This window comes from Pleurodeles waltl, chromosome 12, assembly GCF_031143425.1.
Source record: "Pleurodeles waltl isolate 20211129_DDA chromosome 12, aPleWal1.hap1.20221129, whole genome shotgun sequence".
In the NCBI taxonomy this organism is placed as follows: Eukaryota; Metazoa; Chordata; class Amphibia; order Caudata; family Salamandridae; genus Pleurodeles; species Pleurodeles waltl.
Window position 1 is genome coordinate 265,020,912 of NC_090451.1, and position 25,766 is coordinate 265,046,677.

The 25,766-nt window shown below is 48.2% G+C and overlaps 1 protein-coding gene across 1 annotated transcript in view; it reads left to right on the plus strand.

Annotated features, from left to right (window-relative positions):
• Positions 1-25,766, plus strand: part of HEATR3 (HEAT repeat containing 3) — a 239,440-nt gene that overhangs the window by 68,155 nt on the left and 145,519 nt on the right. Inside the window, exon 7 of the mRNA XM_069218649.1 lies at positions 616-902. Within this exon, the coding sequence (XP_069074750.1) occupies positions 616-902 (287 nt within the window). The remainder of the gene's footprint in view (positions 1-615; positions 903-25,766) is intronic.

Here is a 25,766-nt window from a genome sequence, read left to right on the forward strand (position 1 = left end):
TGAAACTTTTGCCTCCAGCAATTGTTCTACTTTAAAGAGCTGTCCGTGCCCTTTAGTAATTTATCTTCAACATATCATGGTGCCCAGCCCTTTTCGGCTTACCACTGTTGTATACTCCTCTCCTTTATTTTCAAAACTAGTGATTTGTTAGATTACTATTGAGGCCAAGGAGTTCTGTTGTGTCTGTTTAATTGTGGGTTCTCTGTTGTATTTGTGTTTTCCGGCTTATTGCCCCAGTTTTGGTATATTACTTTATGATAATTTTTTTTTTTTTATGATGTATGCAAAATATTTTTTTATTATGTGGTTGATGTTTGATGTTGTATTGTTAATTTTATACTATGCATTTTTATGAATTTATATTTATATATATTTATATTTGTGTGAATTAAAATAGATAATTGTATTGAATAATTGATTGAAATTCAGTGGTCATTGGTTGGGATGTGGGCTTCTTATAAGGCTATTGAGTGGTAAGTTTTGAAAAACAAATTTTTGCTGCACTAAAAGTTTTATTTTTCGCAGTTTTATGTAATCTCAAGATTTGTTTTCAGGGAGAATAAGGCATGGGTGAAGTAATGTTTCTCATCCTACATCTGCTATGACCTTTTTTAGGTACAGCCTGGAATATAAAGGATAAGATTCCTTCATCTAGTCAGGCAGACACCGTGAATGCCATTCTGAGGATTTTCTCAGAAACTTTACAAGTTGATGCAGGAGAAATCATAATTCAAATGAAAGAAGCTGAAGCCCAGAGATTGAGAGAGACTGCTGCAGATATTGAAACCGAGGAAGCCATTGCTGGCTTAGAAGATGCTGCGTTGGATGAAGAAGAGATGGAGGAAGCTCCCCAGAAGTCGAAAGTGAATAGAAAGCATTTGGATATTTCAGACTTTCTCCCAGTAAGTAAAGCAGAGCAATACCTATGTTCTAGTGACGTAAATATCAAAAATAGTTTTGTTTAAACAACAAGGTTATATATGTTTGCAATACTGCTCAAAGCAGTATTCAATGCTCCTTCCTATCTGTGTCCCCAAGGAGAGCCCATAGCACTCTTCCTGATCACTCCATGATGTACAGTTTTAAAAATTCAAGTCCGATCTTCTGTGGTTCAAAAGAACATGCTAAACAAAGGGGGGATAGGAAGGGTTAAAGGGGAGGGTCTGTCCTTCTTGACGCTTCAGTAAACCTATTTAGAGACCCAACCCAGAGGGGAAAAACTTCCACAGAAAAAAAGTTTTTTTGTTAGAAAAACCCTCACCCACCAGGGTTACTCCTTGGTGGCATGCTTCATCATTGGGTTTCTTCCCATTCTGCTGCAGAACGAGGCACGCTGCGACCGAGGGAATATGTGGGAGCACAATTGGTTTCAGCGATGCAGATGCTAGAAGAGGATAGGTGTGGTTGGCTCTTGGTAAATTAAAAATACCCCCCACCCCCCCCACCCCCACTGAATGATATTACTAGTTTAATATGTCTCACAGGGGTGGTATGATTAAAAAGGGGTGTCAGGAGGGTGGGTATGTTATGTACCTGTCCTCCTTAGAGGTCTACATGCTTCCGATTTTACCCCTAAACTCCTCTTCCGTTCCAAAGTGATCTCCCTGATAGCTTTACCTTGATTGTAAAACTCATGCAGAGTGTTGCATTCTTTCAACAGGTGTCGGTTGGCCACTCTAGGCAACATGTTTGACTATTTTTAAAACATTCAGCATCCTAGTTTACCGTGCGTAGTATTGATAAAAGAAAGACCATTCAGAGACTGTTCCTACTCTCCAGAGAATAGGTGTTTCCGAATGCTCTTTTATGTACACAGTACTCAAAACCTTCTTGAAATTGTGGAAGGGCGAGACGAAGCATCACTACAGTGTGTAGGAAGAGGCAGCCCCCCATATTGTATCAGAATGCCTATGAGGATTAAGTATTTGGGGTTTTGAGCTAACTGATTTGGTGTTGTGTTGTAGGTACTGTGCACCTATCAAGGTAGGTGTGGGAAGTTGGCTCTGTATGCACTATTTCAAAGTAAGGAATAGTATGCACAGAGTCCAAGGGTTCCCCTTAGAGGTAAGATAGTGGCAAAAAGAGATAATACTAATGCTCTATTTTGTGGTAGTGTGGTCGAGCAGTAGGCTTATCAAAGGAGTAGTGTTAAGCATTTGGTGTACATACACACAGGCAATAAATGAGGAACACACACTCAGAAACAATTCCAGGCCAATAGGTTTTTGTTATAGAAAAATATATTTTCTTAATTTATTTTAAGAACCACAGGTTCAAATTCTACATGTAATATCTCATTTGAAAGGTATTGCAGGTAAGTACTTTAGGAACTTTGAATAATTACAATAGCATATACTTTTTACATAAAACACATTTAGCTGTTTTTAAAAGTGGACACAGTGCAATTTTCACAGTTCCTGGGGGAGGTAAAGTAATGTTAGTTTTTGCAGGTAAGTAAACCACCTACCGGGTTCAGATTGGGGTCCAAAGTAGCCCACCGTTGGGGGTTCAGAGCAACCCCAAAGTCACCACACCAGCAGCTCAGGGCCGGTCAGGTGCAGAGTTCAAAGTGGTGCCCAAAACACATAGGCTTCAATGGAGAGAAGGGGGTTCCCCGGTTCCAGTCTGCCAGCAGGTAAGTACCCGCGTCTTCGGAGGGCAGACCAGGGGGAATTTGTAGGGCACCGGGGGGGACACAAGTCCACACAAAAAGTACACCCTCAGCAGCGCGGGGGCGGCCGGGTGCAGTGTGCAAACAAGCGTCGGGTTTCCAATGGGAGTCAATGGGAGACCAAGGGGTCTCTTCAGCGGTGCAGGCAGGCAAGGGGGGGGGGCTCCTCTGGGTAGCCACCACCTGGGCAAGGGAGAGGGCCTCCTGGGGGTCACTCCTGCACTGGAGTTCCGATCCTTCAGGTCCTGGGGGCTGCGGGTGCAGGGTCTTTTCCAGGCGTCTGGATTTCAGAGTCAGGCCGTCGCGGTCAGGGGGAGCCTCGGTATTCCCTCTGCAGACGTCGCTGTGGGGCTTCAGGGGGGACAACTTTGGTTACTCACGGTCTCTGAGTCGCCGGAGGGTCCTCCCTGAGGTGTTGGTTCTCCACCAGTCGAGTCAGGGTCGCCGGGTGCAGTGTTTCAAGTCTCACGCTTCTTGCGGGGATTGCAGGGGTCTTTAAATCTGCTCCTCTGGAAACAAAGTTGCAGTCTTTGTTGAACAGAGCCGCTGTTCTCTGGAGTTTCTTGGTCTCTTGGAAGCAGGGCAGTCCTCTGAGGATTCAGAGGTCGCTGGTCCTGGGGAAAGCGTCGCTGGAGCAGTTTTCTTTGGAAGGCAGGAGACAGGCCGGTAGGACTGGGGCCAAAGCAGTTGGTGTCTTCTTTCTTCTTCTGCAGGGGTTTTTCAGCTCAGCAGTCCTCTTCTTCTGTAAGTTGCAGGAATCTAGTTTCCTAGGTTCTGGGGAGCACCTAAATACTGAATTTAGGGGTGTGTTTAGGTCTGGGAGGGCAGTAGCCAATGGCTACTGTCCTTAAGGGTGGGTACACCCTCTTTGTGCCTCCTCCCTGAGGGGAGGGGGTCACATCCCTATTCCTATTGGGGGAATCCTCCTTCTACAAGATGGAGGATTTCTAAAAGTCAGAGTCACCTCAGCTCAGGACACCTTAGGGGCTGTCCTGACTGGCCAGTGACTCCTCCTTGTTTTTCTCATTATCTCTCCTGGACTTGCCGCCAGAAGTGGGGGCTGGGTCCAGGGGGTGGGCATCCCCACTAGCTTGAGTGCCCTGGGGCATTGTAACACGAAGCTTGAGTCTTTGAAGCTCACTGCTAGGTGTTAGTTCCTGCAGGAGGGAGGTGTGAAGCACCTCCACCCAGAGCAGGCTTTGTTTCTGTCCTCGGAGAGCACAAAGGCTCTCACCGCATGGGGTCAGAAACTCGTCTCTCAGCAGCAGGCTGGCACAGACCAGTCAGTCCTGCACTGAACAATTGGGTAAAATACAGCGGGTATCTCTAAGATGCCCTCTGTGTGCATTTTGTAATAAATCCAACACTGGCATCAGTGTGGGTTTATTCTTCTGAAAAGTTTGATACTAAACTTCCCAGTATTCAGTGTAGCCATTATGGAGCTGTGGAGTTCGTTTTTGACAGACTCCCAGGCCATATACTCTTATGGCTACCCTGCACTTACAATGTCTAAGGTTTAGCTTAGACACTGTAGGGGCATAGTGCTCATGCACCTATGCCCTCACCTGTGGTATAGTGCACCCTGCCTTAGGGCTGTGAGGCCTGCTAGAGGGGTGACTTACCTATGCCACAGGCAGTGTGAGGTTGGCATGGCACCCTGAGGGGAGTGCCATGTTGTAGGAAGTTGGCTCTGTATGTGCTATTTCAAAGTAAGGAATAGCATGCACAGAGTCCAAGGGTTCCCCTTAGAGGTAAAATAGTGGTAAAAATAGATAATACTAATGCTCTATTTTGTGGTAGTGTGGTCGAGCAGTAGGCTTATCCAAGGAGTAGTGTTAAGCATTTGTTGTACATACACATAGACAATAAATGAGGTACACACACTCAGAGACAAATCCAGCCAATAGGTTTTTGTATAGAAAAATATCTTTTCTTAGTTTATTTTAAGAACCACAGGTTCAAATTCTACATGTAATAGCTCATTCGAAAGGTATTGCAGGTAAGTACTTTAGGAACTTCAAATCATCAAAATTGCATGTATACTTTTCAAGTTATTCACAAATAGCTGTTTTAAAAGTGGACACTTAGTGCAATTTTCACAGTTCCTAGGGGAGGTAAGTATTTGTTAGTTTTACCAGGTAAGTAAGACACTTACAGGGTTCAGTTCTTGGTCCAAGGTAGCCCACCGTTGGGGGTTCAGAGCAACCCCAAAGTCACCACACCAGCAGCTCAGGGCCGGTCAGGTGCAGAGTTCAAAGTGGTGCCCAAAACACATAGGCTAGAATGGAGAGAAGGGGGTGCCCCGATTCCGGTCTGCTTGCAGGTAAGTACCCGCGTCTTCGGAGGGCAGACCAGGGGGGTTTTGTAGGGCACCGGGGGGGACACAAGTCCACACAGAAATTTCACCCTCAGCAGCGCGGGGGCGGCCGGGTGCAGTGTAGAAACAAGCGTCGGGTTTGTAATGGAAGTCAATGGGAGATCTAGGGATCTCTTCAGCGCTGCAGGCAGGCAAGGGGGGGGTTCCTCGGGGAAACCTCCACTTGGGCAAGGGAGAGGGACTCCTGGGGGTCACTCCTCCAGTGAAAGTCCGGTCCTTCAGGTCCTGGGGGCTGCGGGTGCAGGGTCTCTCCCAGGTGTCGGGACTTAGGATTCAAAGAGTCGCGGTCAGGGGAAGCCTCGGGATTCCCTCTGCAGGCGGCGCTGTGGGGGCTCAGGGGGGACAGGTTTTTGTACTCACAGTCTTAGAGTAGTCCTGGGGTCCCTCCTGAGGTGTTGGATCGCCACCAGCCGAGTCGGGGTCGCCGGGTGCAGTGTTGCAAGTCTCACGCCTTTTGCGGGGAGCTTGCAGGGTTCTTTAAAGCTGCTGGAAACAAAGTTGCAGCCTTTCTTGGAGCAGGTCCGCTGTCCTCGGGAGTTTCTTGTCTTTTCGAAGCAGGGGCAGTCCTCAGAGGATGTCGAGGTCGCTGGTCCCTTTGGAAGGCGTCGCTGGAGCAGGATCTTTGGAAGGCAGGAGACAGGCCGGTGAGTTTCTGGAGCCAAGGCAGTTGTCGTCTTCTGGTCTTCCTCTGCAGGGGTTTTTCAGCTAGGCAGTCCTTCTTCTTGTAGTTGCAGGAATCTAATCTTCTAGGGTTCAGGGTAGCCCTTAAATACTAAATTTAAGGGCGTGTTTAGGTCTGGGGGGTTAGTAGCCAATGGCTACTAGCCCTGAGGGTGGGTACACCCTCTTTGTGCCTCCTCCCAAGGGGAGGAGGCCACAATCCTAACCCTATTGGGGGAATCCTCCATCTGCAAGATGGAGGATTTCTAAAAGTCAGAGTCACCTCAGCTCAGGACACCTTAGGGGCTGTCCTGACTGGCCAGTGACTCCTCCTTGTTGCTTTCTTTGTTCCCTCCAGCCTTGCCGCCAAAAGTGGGGGCCGTGGCCGGAGGGGGCGGGCAACTCCACTAAGCTGGAGTGCCCTGCTGGGCTGTGACAAAGGGGTGAGCCTTTGAGGCTCACCGCCAGGTGTCACAGCTCCTGCCTGGGGGAGGTGTTAGCATCTCCACCCAGTGCAGGCTTTGTTACTGGCCTCAGAGTGACAAAGGCACTCTCCCCATGGGGCCAGCAACATGTCTCTGGTGTGGCAGGCTGCTGGAACTAGTCAGCCTACACAGACAGTCGGTTAAGTTTCAGGGGGCACCTCTAAGGTGCCCTCTGTGGTGTATTTTACAATAAAATGTACACTGGCATCAGTGTGCATTTATTGTGCTGAGAAGTTTGATACCAAACTTCCCAGTTTTCAGTGCAGCCATTATGGTGCTGTGGAGTTCGTGTTTGACAGACTCCCAGACCATATACTCTTATGGCTACCCTGCACTTACAATGTCTAAGGTTTTGTTTAGACACTGTAGGGGTACCATGCTCATGCACTGGTACCCTCACCTATGGTATAGTGCACCCTGCCTTAGGGCTGTAAGGCCTGCTAGAGGGGTGTCTTACCTATACTGCATAGGCAGTGAGAGGCTGGCATGGCACCCTGAGGGGAGTGCCATGTCGACTTACTCGTTTGGTCCTCACTAGCACACACAAGCTGGCAAGCAGTGTGTCTGTGCTGAGTGAGAGGTCTCCAGGGTGGCATAAGACATGCTGCATCCCTTAGAGACCTTCCTTGGCATCAGGGCCCTTGGTACTAGAAGTACCAGTTACAAGGGACTTATCTGGATGCCAGGGTCTGCCAATTGTGGATACAAAAGTACAGGTTAGGGAAAGAACACTGGTGCTGGGGCCTGGTTAGCAGGCCTCAGCACACTTTCAATTGTAAACATAGCATCAGCAAAGGCAAAAAGTCAGGGGGCAACCATGCCAAGGAGGCATTTCCTTACACAACCCCCCCCCAAACGAAAGAGGATGAGACTAACCTTTCCCAAGAGAGTCTTCATTTTCTAAGTGGAAGAACCTGGAAAGGCCATCTGCATTGGCATGGGCAGTCCCAGGTCTGTGTTCCACTATAAAGTCCATTCCCTGTAGGGAGATGGACCACCTCAACAGTTTAGGATTTTCACCTTTCATTTGCATCAGCCATTTGAGAGGTCTGTGGTCAGTTTGAACTAGGAAGTGAGTCCCAAAGAGGTATGGTCTCAGCTTCTTCAGGGACCAAACCACAGCAAAGGCCTCCCTCTCAATGGCACTCCAACGCTGCTCCCTGGGGAGTAACCTCCTGCTAATGAAAGCAACAGGCTGGTCAAGGCCATCATCATTTGTTTGGGACAAAACTGCCCCTATCCCATGTTCAGAGGCATCAGTCTGCACAATGAACTGCTTAGAATAATCTGGAGCTTTGAGAACTGGTGCTGAGCACATTGCTTGTTTCAGGGTGTCAAAGGCCTGTTGGCAGTCCACAGTCCAGTTCACTTTCTTGGGCATTTTCTTGGAGGTGAGCTCAGTGAGGGCTGTCACAATGGATCCATATCCCTTCACAAACCTCCTGTAGTACCCAGTCAAGCCAAGGAATGCCCTGACTTGAGTCTGGGTTTTTGGAGCTACCCAGTCCAGAATGGTCTGGATCTTGGGTTGGAGTGGCTGAACTTGGCCTCCACCTACAAGGTGGCCCAAGTAAACCACAGTTCCCTGCCCTATCTGGCATTTGGATGCCTTGATAGAGAGGCCTGCAGATTGCAGAGCCTTCAAAACCTTCCTCAGGTGGACCAGGTGATCCTGCCAGGTGGAGCTAAAGACAGCAATATCATCAAGATAAGCTGTGCTAAAGGACTCCAAGCCAGCAAGGACTTGATTCACCAACCTTTGGAAGGTGGCAGGGGCATTCTTTAAACCAAAGGGCATAACAGTAAACTGATAATGCCCATCAGGTGTGGAGAATGCTGTCTTTTCTTTTGCTCCAGGTGCCATTTTTATTTGCCAGTACCCTGCTGTCAAGTCAAAGGGACTTAGAAATTTGGCAGCACCTAATTTATCAATGAGCTCATCAGCTCTTGGAATTGGATGAGCATCTGTCTTGGTGACAGAATTGAGCCCTCTGTAGTCCACACAAAACCTCATCTCTTTCTTTCCATCTTTGGTGTGAGGTTTGGGGACTAAGACCACTGGGCTAGCCCAGGGGCTGTCAGAGCGCTCAATTACTCCCAATTCCAGCATCTTGTGGACTTCCACCTTGATGCTTTCTTTAACATGGTCAGATTGTCTAAAGATTTTGTTCTTGACAGGCATGCTGTCTCCTGTGTCCACATCATGGGTACACAGGTGTGTCTGACCAGGGGTTAAGGAGAAGAGTTCAGGAAACTGTTGTAGGACTCTCCTACAATCAGCTTGCTGTTGGCCAGAGAGGGTGTCTGAGTAGATCACTCCATCTACTGTACCATCTTTTGGGTCTGATGACAGAAGATCAGGGAGAGGTTCACTCTCTGCCTCCTGATCCTCATCTGTTACCATCAACAGATTGACATCAGCCCTGTCGTGGAAGAGCTTAAGGCGGTTTACATGGATCACCCTCTTGGGGCTCCTGCTTGTGCCCAGGTCCACCAAGTAGGTGACCTGACTCTTCCTCTCTAGTACTGGGTAAGGGCCACTCCATTTGTCCTGGAGTGCCCTGGGAGCCACAGGCTCCAGAACCCAGACCTTCTGCCCTGGTTGGAACTCAACCAGTGCAGCCTTTTGGTCATACCAAAACTTCTGGAGTTGTTGGCTGGCCTCAAGGTTTTTGGTTGCCTTTTCCATGTACTCTGCCATTCTAGAGCGAAGGCCAAGTACATAGTCCACTATGTCCTGTTTAGGCTCATGGAGAGGTCTCTCCCAGCCTTCTTTAACAAGGGCAAGTGGTCCCCTTACAGGATGACCAAACAGAAGTTCAAAGGGTGAGAACCCTACTCCCTTCTGTGGTACCTCCCTGTAAGCGAAAAGCAGACATGGCAGGAGGACATCCCATCTCCTTTTGAGTTTTTCTGGGAGCCCCATGATCATGCCCTTTAATGTCTTGTTGAATCTCTCAACTAAGCCATTAGTTTGTGGATGGTAAGGTGTAGTGAATTTATAAGTCACTCCACACTCATTCCACATGTGCTTTAGGTATGCTGACATGAAGTTGGTACCTCTGTCAGACACCACCTCCTTAGGGAAACCCACTCTGGTAAAGATACCAATGAGGGCCTTGGCTACTGCAGGGGCAGTAGTCGACCTAAGGGGAATAGCTTCAGGATACCTGGTAGCATGATCCACTACTACCAGGATATACATATTTCCTGAGGCTGTGGGAGGTTCCAGTGGACCAACTATGTCCACACCCACTCTTTCAAAGGGCACCCCCACCACAGGAAGTGGAATGAGGGGGGCCTTTGGATGCCCACCTGTCTTACCACTGGCTTGACAGGTGGGGCAGGAGAGGCAAAACTCCTTAACCATGTTGGACATATTGGGCCAGTAGAAGTGGTTGACTAACCTCTCCCACGTCTTGGTTTGTCCCAAATGTCCAGCAAGGGGAATGTCATGGGCCAATGTTAGGATGAACTCTCTGAACAGCTGAGGCACTACCACTCTCCTAGTGGCACCAGGTTTGGGGTCTCTGGCCTCAGTGTACAGGAGCCCATCTTCCCAATAGACCCTATGTGTTCCATTTTTCTTGCCTTTGGACTCTTCAGCAGCTTGCTGCCTAAGGCCTTCAAGAGAGGGACAGGTTTCTTGTCCCTTACACAGCTCCTCCCTTGAGGGTCCCCCTGGGCCTAAGAGCTCAACCTGATAAGGTTCAAGCTCCAAAGGCTCAGTTCCCTCAGAGGGCAGAACTTCTTCCTGAGAAGAGAGGTTCCCTTTCTTTTGCTGTGTTGCAGTTGGTTTCCCAACTGACTTTCCTGTTCTCTTGGTAGGCTGGGCCATTTTTCCAGACTCCAGCTCTACTTTTTCACCCTGTGCCTTGCATTGTGCTCTTGTTTTCACACACACCAGTTCAGGGATACCCAGCATTGCTGCATGGGTTTTTAGCTCTACCTCAGCCCATGCTGAGGACTCCAGGTCATTTCCAAGCAGACAGTCCACTGGGATATTTGAGGAGACCACCACCTGCTTCAGGCCATTGACCCCTCCCCATTCTAAAGTAACCATTGCCATGGGATGTACTTTTCTCTGATTGTCAGCGTTGGTGACTGTGTAAGTTTTTCCAGTCAGGTATTGGCCAGGGGAAACCAGTTTCTCTGTCACCATGGTGACACTGGCACCTGTATCCCTCAGGCCCTCTATTCTAGTCCCATTAATTAAGAGTTGCTGTCTGTATTTTTGCATGTTAGGCGGCCAGACAGCTAGTGTGGCTAAATCCACCCCACCCTCAGAAACTAGAGTAGCTTCAGTGTGGACCCTGATTTGCTCTGGGCACACTGTTGATCCCACTTGGAGACTAGCCATTCCAGTGTTACCTGGATTGGAGTTTGGAGTGGAACTTTTCTTGGGACAGGCCTTGTCTCCAGTTTGGTGTCCATGCTGTTTACAGCTATGACACCAGGCCTTTTTGGGATCAAAGTTTTTACCCTTGTACCCATTGTTTTGTGAAGAGGCTCTGGGCCCACCCTCCTGTGCAGGTTTTTGGGGGCCTGTAGAAGACTCTTTACTATTTTTAGTTTTGGTTGTCTCATCACCCTTCTGCTGGGGAGTCTTTGTGACCCCTTTCTTTTGGTCACCCCCTGTTGAAGTCTTGGACACCCTTGTCTTGACCCAATGGTCCGCCTTCTTTCCCAATTCTTGGGGAGAAATTGGTCCTAGGTCTACCAGATGCTGATGCAGTTTATCATTGAAACAATTACTTAACAGGTGTTCTTTCACAAATAAATTGTACAGCCCATCATAATTATTTACACCACTGCCTTGAATCCAACCATCTAGTGTTTTCACTGAGTAGTCAACAAAGTCAACCCAGGTCTGGCTCGAGGATTTTTGAGCCCCCCTGAACCTAATCCTGTACTCCTCAGTGGAGAATCCAAAGCCCTCAATCAGGGTACCCTTCATGAGGTCATAAGATTCTGCATCTTTTCCAGAGAGTGTGAGGAGTCTATCCCTACACTTTCCAGTGAACATTTCCCAAAGGAGGGCACCCCAGTGAGATCTGTTCACTTTTCTGGTTACACAAGCCCTCTCAAAAGCTGTGAACCATTTGGTGATGTCATCACCATCTTCATATTTAGTTACAATCCCTTTGGGGATTTTCAACATGTCAGGAGAATCTCTGACCCTATTTATGTTGCTGCCACCATTGATGGGTCCTAGGCCCATCTCTTGTCTTTCCCTCTCTATGGCTAGGATCTGTCTTTCCAAAGCCAATCTTTTGGCCATCCTGGCTAACTGGATGTCCTCTTCACTGGAGTTATCCTCAGTGATTTCAGAGTTGTTGGTCCCTCCTGTGAGGGAACCAGCATCTCTGACTATTATTTGTGGAGTCAGGGCTTGAGAAGCCCTGCTCTCCCTAAGTAGGACTGGAGGGGGGGAATTTCCCTCCAAGTCACTATCTTCATCCTCTGAGTTGCCATCCTCAGAGGGGTTGGCCTTTTCAAACTCTGCCAAAAGCTCCTGGAGCTGTACTTTGGTAGGTTTGGGGCCCATTGCTATTTTCTTTAGTTTACAGAGTGACCTTAGCTCTCTCATCTGTAGATGGAGGTAAGGTGTGGTGTCGAGTTCCACCACATTCACATCTGTGCTAGACATTATGCTTCTAAAAGTTGGAATACTTTTTAAGAAACTAAAACTGGTTCTAGAATCTAATTCAAACTTTTACAAACTTTTAAACTCTAAAAGAAATGCTAAACAGGATCTAACACAAGGCCCTAGCAGGTCTTTTAAGAATTTAGAAAACTTTTCAAATTGCAAAAATCAATTTCTAATGACAATTTTGGAATTTGTCGTGTGATCAGGTATTGGCTGAGTAGTCCAGCAAATGCAAAGTCTTGTACCCCACCGCTGATCCACCAATGTAGGAAGTTGGCTCTGTATGTGCTATTTCAAAGTAAGGAATAGCATGCACAGAGTCCAAGGGTTCCCCTTAGAGGTAAAATAGTGGTAAAAATAGATAATACTAATGCTCTATTTTGTGGTAGTGTGGTCGAGCAGTAGGCTTATCCAAGGAGTAGTGTTAAGCATTTGTTGTACATACACATAGACAATAAATGAGGTACACACACTCAGAGACAAATCCAGCCAATAGGTTTTTGTATAGAAAAATATCTTTTCTTAGTTTATTTTAAGAACCACAGGTTCAAATTCTACATGTAATAGCTCATTCGAAAGGTATTGCAGGTAAGTACTTTAGGAACTTCAAATCATCAAAATTGCATGTATACTTTTCAAGTTATTCACAAATAGCTGTTTTAAAAGTGGACACTTAGTGCAATTTTCACAGTTCCTAGGGGAGGTAAGTATTTGTTAGTTTTACCAGGTAAGTAAGACACTTACAGGGTTCAGTTCTTGGTCCAAGGTAGCCCACCGTTGGGGGTTCAGAGCAACCCCAAAGTCACCACACCAGCAGCTCAGGGCCGGTCAGGTGCAGAGTTCAAAGTGGTGCCCAAAACACATAGGCTAGAATGGAGAGAAGGGGGTGCCCCGATTCCGGTCTGCTTGCAGGTAAGTACCCGCGTCTTCGGAGGGCAGACCAGGGGGGTTTTGTAGGGCACCGGGGGGGACACAAGTCCACACAGAAATTTCACCCTCAGCAGCGCGGGGGCGGCCGGGTGCAGTGTAGAAACAAGCGTCGGGTTTGTAATGGAAGTCAATGGGAGATCTAGGGATCTCTTCAGCGCTGCAGGCAGGCAAGGGGGGGGTTCCTCGGGGAAACCTCCACTTGGGCAAGGGAGAGGGACTCCTGGGGGTCACTCCTCCAGTGAAAGTCCGGTCCTTCAGGTCCTGGGGGCTGCGGGTGCAGGGTCTCTCCCAGGTGTCGGGACTTAGGATTCAAAGAGTCGCGGTCAGGGGAAGCCTCGGGATTCCCTCTGCAGGCGGCGCTGTGGGGGCTCAGGGGGGACAGGTTTTTGTACTCACAGTCTTAGAGTAGTCCTGGGGTCCCTCCTGAGGTGTTGGATCGCCACCAGCCGAGTCGGGGTCGCCGGGTGCAGTGTTGCAAGTCTCACGCCTTTTGCGGGGAGCTTGCAGGGTTCTTTAAAGCTGCTGGAAACAAAGTTGCAGCCTTTCTTGGAGCAGGTCCGCTGTCCTCGGGAGTTTCTTGTCTTTTCGAAGCAGGGGCAGTCCTCAGAGGATGTCGAGGTCGCTGGTCCCTTTGGAAGGCGTCGCTGGAGCAGGATCTTTGGAAGGCAGGAGACAGGCCGGTGAGTTTCTGGAGCCAAGGCAGTTGTCGTCTTCTGGTCTTCCTCTGCAGGGGTTTTTCAGCTAGGCAGTCCTTCTTCTTGTAGTTGCAGGAATCTAATCTTCTAGGGTTCAGGGTAGCCCTTAAATACTAAATTTAAGGGCGTGTTTAGGTCTGGGGGGTTAGTAGCCAATGGCTACTAGCCCTGAGGGTGGGTACACCCTCTTTGTGCCTCCTCCCAAGGGGAGGAGGCCACAATCCTAACCCTATTGGGGGAATCCTCCATCTGCAAGATGGAGGATTTCTAAAAGTCAGAGTCACCTCAGCTCAGGACACCTTAGGGGCTGTCCTGACTGGCCAGTGACTCCTCCTTGTTGCTTTCTTTGTTCCCTCCAGCCTTGCCGCCAAAAGTGGGGGCCGTGGCCGGAGGGGGCGGGCAACTCCACTAAGCTGGAGTGCCCTGCTGGGCTGTGACAAAGGGGTGAGCCTTTGAGGCTCACCGCCAGGTGTCACAGCTCCTGCCTGGGGGAGGTGTTAGCATCTCCACCCAGTGCAGGCTTTGTTACTGGCCTCAGAGTGACAAAGGCACTCTCCCCATGGGGCCAGCAACATGTCTCTGGTGTGGCAGGCTGCTGGAACTAGTCAGCCTACACAGACAGTCGGTTAAGTTTCAGGGGGCACCTCTAAGGTGCCCTCTGTGGTGTATTTTACAATAAAATGTACACTGGCATCAGTGTGCATTTATTGTGCTGAGAAGTTTGATACCAAACTTCCCAGTTTTCAGTGCAGCCATTATGGTGCTGTGGAGTTCGTGTTTGACAGACTCCCAGACCATATACTCTTATGGCTACCCTGCACTTACAATGTCTAAGGTTTTGTTTAGACACTGTAGGGGTACCATGCTCATGCACTGGTACCCTCACCTATGGTATAGTGCACCCTGCCTTAGGGCTGTAAGGCCTGCTAGAGGGGTGTCTTACCTATACTGCATAGGCAGTGAGAGGCTGGCATGGCACCCTGAGGGGAGTGCCATGTCGACTTACTCGTTTGGTCCTCACTAGCACACACAAGCTGGCAAGCAGTGTGTCTGTGCTGAGTGAGAGGTCTCCAGGGTGGCATAAGACATGCTGCATCCCTTAGAGACCTTCCTTGGCATCAGGGCCCTTGGTACTAGAAGTACCAGTTACAAGGGACTTATCTGGATGCCAGGGTCTGCCAATTGTGGATACAAAAGTACAGGTTAGGGAAAGAACACTGGTGCTGGGGCCTGGTTAGCAGGCCTCAGCACACTTTCAATTGTAAACATAGCATCAGCAAAGGCAAAAAGTCAGGGGGCAACCATGCCAAGGAGGCATTTCCTTACACATGTCGACTTAGTCATTTTCTCCCCACCAGCACACACAAGCTGGCAAGCAGTGTGTCTGTGCTGAGTGAGGGGGTCCCTAGGGTGGCATAAGACATGCTGCAGCCCTTAGAGACCTCCCCTGGCATCAGGGCCCTTGGTACCAGGGGTACCAGTTACAAGGGACTTACCTGGGTGCCAGTGTTTTGCCAATTGTGGAAACAATGGTACATTTTAGGTGAAAGAACACTGGTGCTGGGGCCTGGTTAGAAGGGTCCCAGCACACTTCTCAGTCAAGTCAGCATCAGTATCAGGCAAAAAGTGGGGGGTAACTGCAACAGGGATCCATTTCTTTACAGTAGGAGTCTCCTTTTCAGGGAGCAACCAGCAGATGCTTCAGATGGCCAGTGAGTCCTATTGTACTACCTGCTACCCCAAATACTTTAATGTTGCATTCTCCACTGACCCACTGATGCATGGATCCTCTCATTGAGCAAGACCAGTTACGGTTTGCAGGTCCCACAGCTGCCCCATACCGGCAACCTCCGAGACATTTGGTATCCCAAGAGGGGTGTAGTTGATGGCACCATCTCCTCTTAGTAGAGCAAGGACAGTGGACTTCACTCCTCTCTGGACCTTGGTGTTTTTTCAGAGAACCTGGAAGTACTGGTGGCTGGTAAAAGTACCTCTCTCTGGTTTCTGTACAGGAGCAAATTGCTAGGATTCTGCAGTTGGGCAGTAGAGAAGAAACTTAATCATTTGTTCATTGAACAGCTCTGTCTCTTATTTCATGGCTGAGGCTGCTGTGCAGATGAGCACTTATAGGATTGATCATACTGCCAACAGACATGGGCTTGTTCCCATGTTGAGTGGCATTGAAGATCTTCACAGTCTGTTTGTACCTTAACCTACTTCTGGCTTGGTGGATGTGTATACCTTTTAGGGGCCTTTTTATCGGTAGCAATGCCATTGCCCAGATGCATAAGTGAGTTGCAGCCAATTCAGTATATTCCTCTACAGTCAATTTATCCTAAGGACTCCTCTTGCCTCTGTTTTAAAATTATATTTCGACCTATATCTGTATTGGATTGTTCTTTAAGTATTATGTCCCTATCGATTTTTGCCCCTTCACCTTGATTTAACAAGGATTTGTGTTCTAGAGACAGACTTTAACATTGGGTGTTGGTGGCACCACTTGATTGACTGCTAAGGCACTGTTGCCAGAGGGATCATTTTATGCACCACACAGTGGTACAGCCCAAACATTTGGTGTTTACGTACACTTTGGCTAGGTTCAAGTTGTGTCATTTGTGATCTGGAGGCATGTATCTGTCAGAGGCATATGCTTGGTGGCTACATAGGCTGCTGCATAACCACTTGATTAATTGAATGCTTTCTAGGATTACTCCTGGTGCCCCCAACAGGTGTTGGATGGTAGGGGGAGATGTTGTAGGTAGTCACTGTTACTCCAGTATTGGAATCTTTCATAGAGTCACATGCTTGAATCATTCCCAGTCATCGAGATGGGAGCCCCCTGTATATTTAACCAAGTAGTATTGACATTGATTTAAACCTAAAGGCCCTCAGGCCTCTCAGTTTAACACTCTGTCTGAGTCATTTTAAGAAAAAGGACCAAACTTCAGGGTCCACCAATCCAGCTACACCACCCGTTAGAACCTTCCTGAGAGAAGCTCCAGCACCTCAGATTTTCTACTGCACGTCATGCTAGGAAGTCTCCTCAGAGCTCAGCTCTATTCTTCACATCTTTTGGCATAACGTCAAGGTTGTACTCTTCAAAACTTGTTCTGACTGGTTGTGTGTGAGGTCTAGAACATATTTGATAAGGAAAATAAAGGTTTGTTCAGATCCTGCAAGACCTGTGGGGAAAAAGATATTACACTCTGAAGACCCTCATCAGGACTGCATGTACTGCCTTTACCGCGACCACTCTGCTTAGGTATGTTGCACCATCTCTTCTAAGATCCTGAAGGATAGAGAGGGCTGATTATTAAAATTTTCCCCTTTCCTAAACCTGACCAGGGAAGACTGAGGTTATACCTCCTGGATTAGGAGAAAACCACAGACCATTGGGTATTATCCATCGTCACCCACGACTGCTACCTGGGATTCCTTACCCTACCACCCAACATTCCATCATCCAGGCACAATATATAATCCAAGATCACCAAAGACTGCTTCAAGAGAAAGCACAAGCGCTGCTTTAAAAGGGAGCAGTTGAATCTGTATCTCCACAACCACAGGGAAAGGAATGTCCTCAATATACTTTTCATTTCCACATAAGACAGTACATTGCGGCCAATCCTCGACTTGTGATTACCAACCTGATACATCATGTCCGAGCATTTCAAAATTACAATTTTACAGGACTTCAGTCCTGCTGCTTTGCGTTGGGGGCTACAACACAATCCTGTCTAAAGTAGTTCTACTTTCACATGCCCATTCATAAGTGGTAAGTGGAATGCATCATAAGTTCAAAGTGCTACCTTTGTGATGACAACAGCCCTATGAGTAATTATAAAACGTCTAGCTTTGGTGGCAGTGCATCTTTGATGCAATGCCATTCATGTATTTATTTCGCACAGTGACTGGCTAGCAAAGAGCAGAAGCTTAGTGCAGTGCCTGTTTTAATACTGAAGAAACCACCTCACTCCTCCACATATTGTGGTTCATGGCCTGTGCCAAAACCTTACCTTTACCTCCAACAAATTAAGAGGTGATGGTATTTCCAAGGATGCTTCCTTTTTACCAGATGTCAAGTCCTACAACAGTAAAAATGATGACAAAACGTTTGTGAATGATGGCATCTGATATTGCAGTAGTACCATACTCACCTTACATATGCCCTCTTCAATAATGTCTTGCAAGACAATGGCCACTTGATACTGGGCAGTGAGATGCTAATGTTTGTGGAGCCAAGGGTTCAGCACAAACTGCAATTGCGGAAGAACAGCAATCTGTTACTGGGCAGTTTGTTCCTTGACCCGCAGATGCATCTGACCATTAATATCCTTTAAAGGGTGTGGAGCACACACATGCCAGCTCACTCTCCAGGAACAATGTCATTCACATCAATGTACTGGAACTGAATCCGTGTCAGTTATCACGCAAGGCATTAAACAGATTGTGCAAATAAGCACTACCTTCATGCAAATCAAACAACATATCCACCATATAATACCAGCAAAAACAAGTGGTTACACGCTCTCTACAGTGGTCAAAGCTAACACAAGCAATCTGGCAATGGGCCGTTTGTCACCATGTTAATTTCCCAGACATGGACAACAATTTTGTGGACCTACCAAGCAGGACACATCAACTAACACAAGAATGGGACCTCCGAGGTAATCCAACAAAACTGCTGCTGGGGCTCACTAACTGCAGACATGTTTGCCACACAACAACATGAAATGCCAAAACTTCATCTTCAGGTACCAACACACACAGTCCTTGAGCAATGCTGTGTGATTGAATTAGTCCGATATTTGCTGATGCTTTTCCGACACTGCCACTTCTTCTGTACGTGGTGAGGAAACTGTGGCAAGCTCCAGTGAGACTCCTCCTAAGAGTACCCACCTGGGAAAGGCAGCCCTGGAGATAGCTGCTTCGGGTTATGTCCGTACATCTCCATGTTGCCTGCAAGGAGAGACCTCCTCCACAGACTCAAGGTCAGTTACAACATTCCCACCTCGGGGAATAGAGTCTTGTGAGCTGGCCCCAGAGGTCTTAGAATTTGGTGACCGTAATCTACCAGATAATAGTCTGTAGCTAACAGTACAAAATATTATCTACTAATTAGATTAGGCAGTGTTTGCCTACCCTTCGCTAAGCGTACAGATAACTGTTTGCCTGCAAAACATGAACACTAGTTACTTTTTACAATACTGGTGATTAAAGCTAACATTGAAGGTCTTAAAAGGGTAATCCCTTCTGGGACCTCCACATTGTTCTCACAAGGCTGGTGGTTACTCTGTTTGAGCCATTACACTCTTGCCCAAAGCTGTTCCTTTCTTAGAAAATGGTCTTCTTCATTGCCATAATTTTGCTCCTTGAGTAGGCAAACTAAAAGCCCTAATGGTAGAAGAGACATTTATTCAGTTGCACAAAGACTGGGTGTAAGGAAATGCCTCCTTGGCATGGTTGCCCCCTGACTTTTTGCCTTTGCTGATGCTATGTTTACAATTGAAAGTGTGCTGAGGCCTGCTAACCAGGCCCCAGCACCAGTGTTCTTTCCCTAACCTGTACTTTGGTATCCACAATTGGCAGACCCTGGCATCCAGATAAGTCCCTTGTAACTGGTACTTCTAGTACCAAGGGCCCTGATGCCAAGGAAGGTCTCTAAGGGCTGCAGCATGTCTTATGCCACCCTGGAGACCTCTATCTCAGCACAGACACACTGCTTGCCAGCTTGTGTGTGCTAGTGAGGACAAAACGAGTAAGTCGACATGGCACTCCCCTCAGGGTGCCATGCCAGCCTCTCACTGCCTATGCAGTATAGGTAAGACACCCCTCTAGCAGGCCTTACAGCCCTAAGGCAGGGTGCACTATACCATAGGTGAGGGTACCAGTGCATGAGCATGGTACCCCTACAGTGTCTAAACAAAACCTTAGACATTGTAAGTGCAGGGTAGCCATAAGAGTATATGGTCTGGGAGTTTGTCAAACACGAACTCCACAGCACCATAATGGCTACACTGAAAACTGGGAAGTTTGGTATCAAACTTCTCAGCACAATAAATGCACACTGATGCCAGTGTACATTTTATTGTAAAATACACCACCGAGGGCACCTTAGAGGTGCCCCCTGAAACTTAACCGACTATCTGTGTAGGCTGACTAGTTTTAGCAGCCTGCCACAAACTGAGACATGTTGCTGGCCCCATGGGGAGAGTGCCTTTGTCACTCTGAGGCCAGTAACAAAGCCTGCACTGGGTGGAGATGCTAACACCTCCCCCAGGCAGGAATTGTCACACCTGGCGGTGAGCCTCAAAGGCTCACCTCCTTTGTGCCAACCCAGCAGGACACTCCAGCTAGTGGAGTTGCCCGCCCCCTCCGGCCAGGCCCCACTTTTGGCGGCAAGGCCGGAGAAGATAATGAGAAAAACAAGGAGGAGTCACTGACCAGTCAGGACAGCCCCTAAGGTGTCCTGAGCTGAAGTGACTCTAACTTTTAGAAATCCTCCATCTTGCAGATGGAGGATTCCCCCAATAGGGTTAGGATTGTGACCCCCTCCCCTTGGGAGGAGGCACAAAGAGGGTGTACCCACCCTCAGGGCTAGTAGCCATTGGCTACTAACCCCCCAGACCTAAACACGCCCTTAAATTTAGTATTTAAGGGCTACCCTGAACCCTAGAAAATTAGATTCCTGCAACTACAAGAAGAAGGACTGCCCAGCTGAAAACCCCTGCAGCGGAAGACCAGAAGACGACAACTGCCTTGGCTCCAGAAACTCACCGGCCTGTCTCCTGCCTTCCAAAGATCCTGCTCCAGCGACGCCTTCCAAAGGGACCAGCGACCTCGACATCCTCTGAGGACTGCCCCTGCTTCGAAAAGACAAGAAACTCCCGAGGACAGCGGACCTGCTCCAAGAAAAGCTGCAACTTTGTTTCCAGCAACTTTAAAGAACCCTGCAAGCTCCCCGCAAGAAGCGTGAGACTTGCAACACTGCACCCGGCGACCCCGACTCGGCTGGTGGAGATCCAACACCTCAGGAGGGACCCCAGGACTACTCTGATACTGTGAGTACCAAAACCTGTCCCCCCTGAGCCCCCACAGCGCCGCCTGCAGAGGGAATCCCGAGGCTTCCCCTGACCGCGACTCTTTGAACCTAAAGTCCCGACGCCTGGGAGAGACCCTGCACCCGCAGCCCCCAGGACCTGAAGGACCGGACTTTCACTGGAGAAGTGACCCCCAGGAGTCCCTCTCCCTTGCCCAAGTGGAGGTTTCCCCGAGGAACCCCCCCCCCTTGCCTGCCTGCAGCGCTGAAGAGATCCCGAGATCTCTCATAGACTAACATCGCGAACCCGACGCTTGTTTCTACACTGCACCCGGCCGCCCCCGCGCCGCTGAGGGTGAACTTTCTGTGTGGGCTTGTGTCCCCCCCGGTGCCCTACAAAACCCCCCTGGTCTGCCCTCCGAAGACGCGGGTACTTACCTGCAAGCAGACCGGAACCGGGGCACCCCCTTCTCTCCATTCTAGCCTATGTGTTTTGGGCACCACTTTGAACTCTGCACCTGACCGGCCCTGAGCTGCTGGTGTGGTGACTTTGGGGTTGCTCTGAACCCCCAACGGTGGGCTACCTTGGACCAAGAACTAAGCCCTGTAAGTGTCTTACTTACCTGGTTAACCTAACAAATACTTACCTCCCCTAGGAACTGTGAAAATTGCACTAAGTGTCCACTTTTAAAACAGCTATTTGTGAATAACTTGAAAAGTATTCATGCAATTTTGATGATTTGAAGTTCCTAAAGTACTTACCTGCAATACCTTTCGACTGAGATATTACATGTAGAATTTGAACCTGTGGTTCTTAAAATAAACTAAGAAAAGATATTTTTCTATACAAAAACCTATTGGCTGGATTTGTCTCTGAGTGTGTGTACCTCATTTATTGTCTATGTGTATGTACAACAAATGCTTAACACTACTCCTTGGATAAGCCTACTGCTCGACCACACTACCACAAAATAGAGCATTAGTATTATCTCTTTTTGCCACTATCTTACCTCTAAGGGGAACCCTTGGACTCTGTGCATACTATTCCTTACTTTGAAATAGTGCATACAGAGCCAACTTCCTACATTGGTGGATCAGCGGTGGGGTACAAGACTTTGCATTTGCTGGACTACTCAGCCAATACCTGATCACACGACAAATTCCAAAATTGTCATTAGAAATTCATTTTTGCAATTTGAAATTTTTCAAAATTCTTAAAAGTCCTGCTAGGGCCTTGTGTGTTAAGTCCCTGTTTAGCATTGTCTTTTAGAGTTTAAAAAGTTTGTTAAAAGTTTGAATTAGACTCTAGAAACAGTTTTAGATTCTTAAAAAAGTATTCCAACTCTTAGCAGAATAATGTCTGATACAGAGATGCAGGTGGTGGAACTCGACACCACACCTTACCTCCATCTTAAGATGAGGGAGCTAAGGTCTCTCTGTAATATAAAGAAAATAACCATTGGCTCCAGACCTACCAAAATTCAGCTCCAGGAGCTGTTGGCAGAGTTTGAAAAAGCCAACCCCTCTGATGATGACATCACAGAGGAAGAAATTAGTGACTTGGAGGCCAATGTCCCTCCTCCAGTCCTAAATAGGGAGAACAGGACCCCTCAAGTCCTGTCTCCAACTGTGTTAGTCAGAAATAGTGAGTCCCTCACAGGAGGGTCCCACATTTCTGAAATCACTGAGGATGCTCTCAGTGAAGATGACCTCCTGTTAGCCAGGATGGCCAAAAGATTGGCTTTAGAGAGACAGCTCCTAGCCATAGAAAGGGAAAGACAAGAGATGGGCCTAGGACCCATCAATGGTGGCAGCAATATAAATAGGGTCAGAGATTCTCCTGACATGTTAAAAATCCCCAAAGGGATTGTGACAAAATTTGAAGATGGTGAGGACATCACCAAGTGGTTCACAGCTTTTGAGAGGGCTTGTGTAACCAGAAAAGTGAACAGATCTCACTGGGGTGCTCTCCTTTGGGAAATGTTCACTGGAAAGTGTAGGGATAGACTCCTCACACTCTCTGGAAAAGATGCAGAATCTTATGACCTCATGAAGGGTACCCTGATTGAGGGCTTTGGATTCTCCACTGAGGAGTACAGGATTAGGTTCAGGGGGGCTCAAAAATCCTCGAGCCAGACCTGGGTTGACTTTGTTGACTACTCAGTGAAAACACTAGATGGTTGGATTCAAGGCAGTGGTGTAATTATGATGGGCTGTACAATTTATTTGTGAAAGAACACCTGTTAAGTAATTGTTTCAATGATAAACTGCATCAGCATCTGGTAGACCTAGGACCAATTTCTCCCCAAGAATTGGGAAAGAAGGCGGACCATTGGGTCAAGACAAGGGTGTCCAAGACTTCAACAGGGGGTGACCAAAAGAAAGGGGTCACAAAGACTCCCCAGGGGAAGGGTGATGAGACAACCAAAACTAAAAATAGTAAAGAGTCTTCTACAGGCCCCCAAAAACCTGCACAGGAGGGTGGGCCCAGAGCCTCTTCACAAAACAATGGGTACAAGGGTAAAAACTTTGATCCCAAAAAGGCCTGGTGTCATAGCTGTAAACAGCATGGACACCAAACTGGAGACAAGGCCTGTCCCAAGAAAGGTTCCACTCCAAACTCCCATCCAGGTAACACTGGTATGGCTAGTCTCCAAGTGGGATCAACAGTGTGCCCAGAGCAAATCAGGGTCCACACTGAAGCTATTCTAGTTTCTGAGGGTGGGGTGGATTTAGCCACACTAGCTGTCTGGCCGCCTAACATGCAAAAATACAGACAGCAACTCTTAATTAATGGGACTAGAATAGAGGGCCTGAGGGATACAGGTGCCAGTGTCACCATGGTGACAGAGAAACTGGTTTCCCCTGGCCAATACCTGACTGGGAAAACTTACACAGTCACCAACGCTGACAATCAGAAAAAAGTACATCCCATGGCAATGGTTACTTTAGAATGGGGAGGGGTCAATGGCCTGAAACAGGTGGTGGTCTCCTCAAATATCCCAGTGGACTGTCTGCTTGGAAATGACCTGGAGTCCTCAGCATGGGCTGAGGTAGAACTAAAAACCCATGCAGCAATGCTGGGTATCCCTGAACTGGTGTGTGTGAAAACAAGAGCACAGTGCAAGGCACAGGGTGAACAAGTAGAGCTGGAGTCTGGAAGAATGGCCCAGCCTACCAAGAGAACAGGAAAGTCAGTTGGGAAACCAACTGCAACACAGCAAAAGAAAGGGAACCTCTCTTCTCAGGAAGAAGTTCTGCCCTCTGAGGGAACTGAGCCTTTGGAGCTTGAACCTTATCAGGTTGAGCTCTTAGGCCCAGGGGGACCCTCAAGGGAGGAGCTGTGTAAGGGACAAGAAACCTGTCCCTCTCTTGAAGGCCTTAGGCAGCAAGCTGCTGAAGAGTCCAAAGGCAAGAAAAATGGAACGCATAGGGTCTATTGGGAAGATGGACTCCTGTACACTGAGGCCAGAGACCCCAAACCTGGTGCCACTAGGAGAGTGGTAGTGCCTCAGCTGTTCAGGAAGTTCATCCTAACATTGGCCCATGACATTCCCCTTGCTGGACATTTGGGACAAACCAAGACGTGGGAGAGGTTAGTCAACCACTTCTACTGGCCCAATATGTCCAACATGGTTAAGGAGTTTTGCCTCTCCTGCCCCACCTGTCAAGCCAGTGGTAAGACAGGTGGACATCCAAAGGCCCCCCTCATTCCACTTCCAGTGGTGGGGGTTCCCTTTGAAAGAGTGGGTGTGGACATAGTTGGTCCACTAGAACCTCCCACAGCCTCAGGAAATATGTATATCCTGGTAGTAGTGGATCATGCTACCAGGTATCCTGAAGCTATTCCCCTTAGGTCGACTACTGCCCCTGCAGTAGCCAAGGCCCTCATTGGTATCTTTACCAGAGTGGGTTTCCCTAAGGAAGTGGTGTCTGACAGAGGTACCAACTTCATGTCAGCATACCTAAAGCACATGTGGAATGAGTGTGGAGTGACTTATAAATTCACTACACCATACCATCCACAAACTAATGGCTTGGTTGAGAGATTCAACAAGACATTAAAAGGCATGATCATGGGGCTCCCAGAAAAGCTCAAAAGGAGATGGGATGTCCTCTTGCCATGTCTGCTTTTCGCTTACAGAGAGGTGCCACAGAAGGGAGTAGGATTCTCACCCTTTGAACTTCTGTTTGGCCATCCTGTGAGGGGACCACTTGCCCTTGTTAAAGAAGGCTGGGAGAGACCTCTCCATGAGCCTAAACAGGACATAGTGGACTATGTACTTGGCCTTCGCTCTAGAATGGCAGAGTACATGGAAAAGGCAACCAAAAACCTTGAGGCCAGCCAACAGCTCCAGAAGTTTTGGTATGACCAAAAGGCTGCACTGGTTGAGTTCCAACCAGGGCAGAAAGTCTGGGTTCTGGAGCCTGTGGCTCCCAGGGCACTCCAGGACAAATGGAGTGGCCCTTACCCAGTGCTAGAAAGGAAGAGTCAGGTCACCTACCTGGTGGACCTGGGCACAAGCAGGAGCCCCAAGAGGGTGATCCATGTGAACCGCCTTAAGCTCTTCCATGACAGGGCTGATGTGAATCTGTTGATGGTAACAGATGAGGATCAGGAGGCAGAGAGTGAACCTCTCCCTGATCTTCTGTCATCAGACCCAAAAGATGGCACAGTAGATGGAGTGATCTACTCAGACACCCTCTCTGGCCAACAGCAAGCTGATTGTAGGAGAGTCCTACAACAGTTTCCTGAACTCTTCTCCTTAACCCCTGGTCAGACACACCTGTGTACCCATGATGTGGACACAGGAGACAGCATGCCTGTCAAGAACAAAATCTTTAGACAGTCTGACCATGTTAAGGAAAGCATCAAGGTGGAAGTCCACCAGATGCTGGAATTGGGAGTGATTGAGCGCTCTGACAGCCCCTGGGCTAGCCCAGTGGTCTTAGTCCCCAAACCTCACACCAAAGATGGAAAGAAAGAGATGAGGTTTTGTGTGGACTACAGAGGGCTCAATTCTGTCACCAAGACAGATGCTCATCCAATTCCAAGAGCTGATGAGCTCATAGATAAATTAGGTGCTGCCAAATTCTTAAGTACCTTAGACTTGACAGCAGGGTACTGGCAAATAAAAATGGCACCTGGAGCAAAAGAGAAAACAGCATTCTCCACACCTGATGGGCATTATCAGTTTACTGTTATGCCCTTTGGTTTAAAGAATGCCCCTGCCACCTTCCAAAGGTTGGTGAATCAAG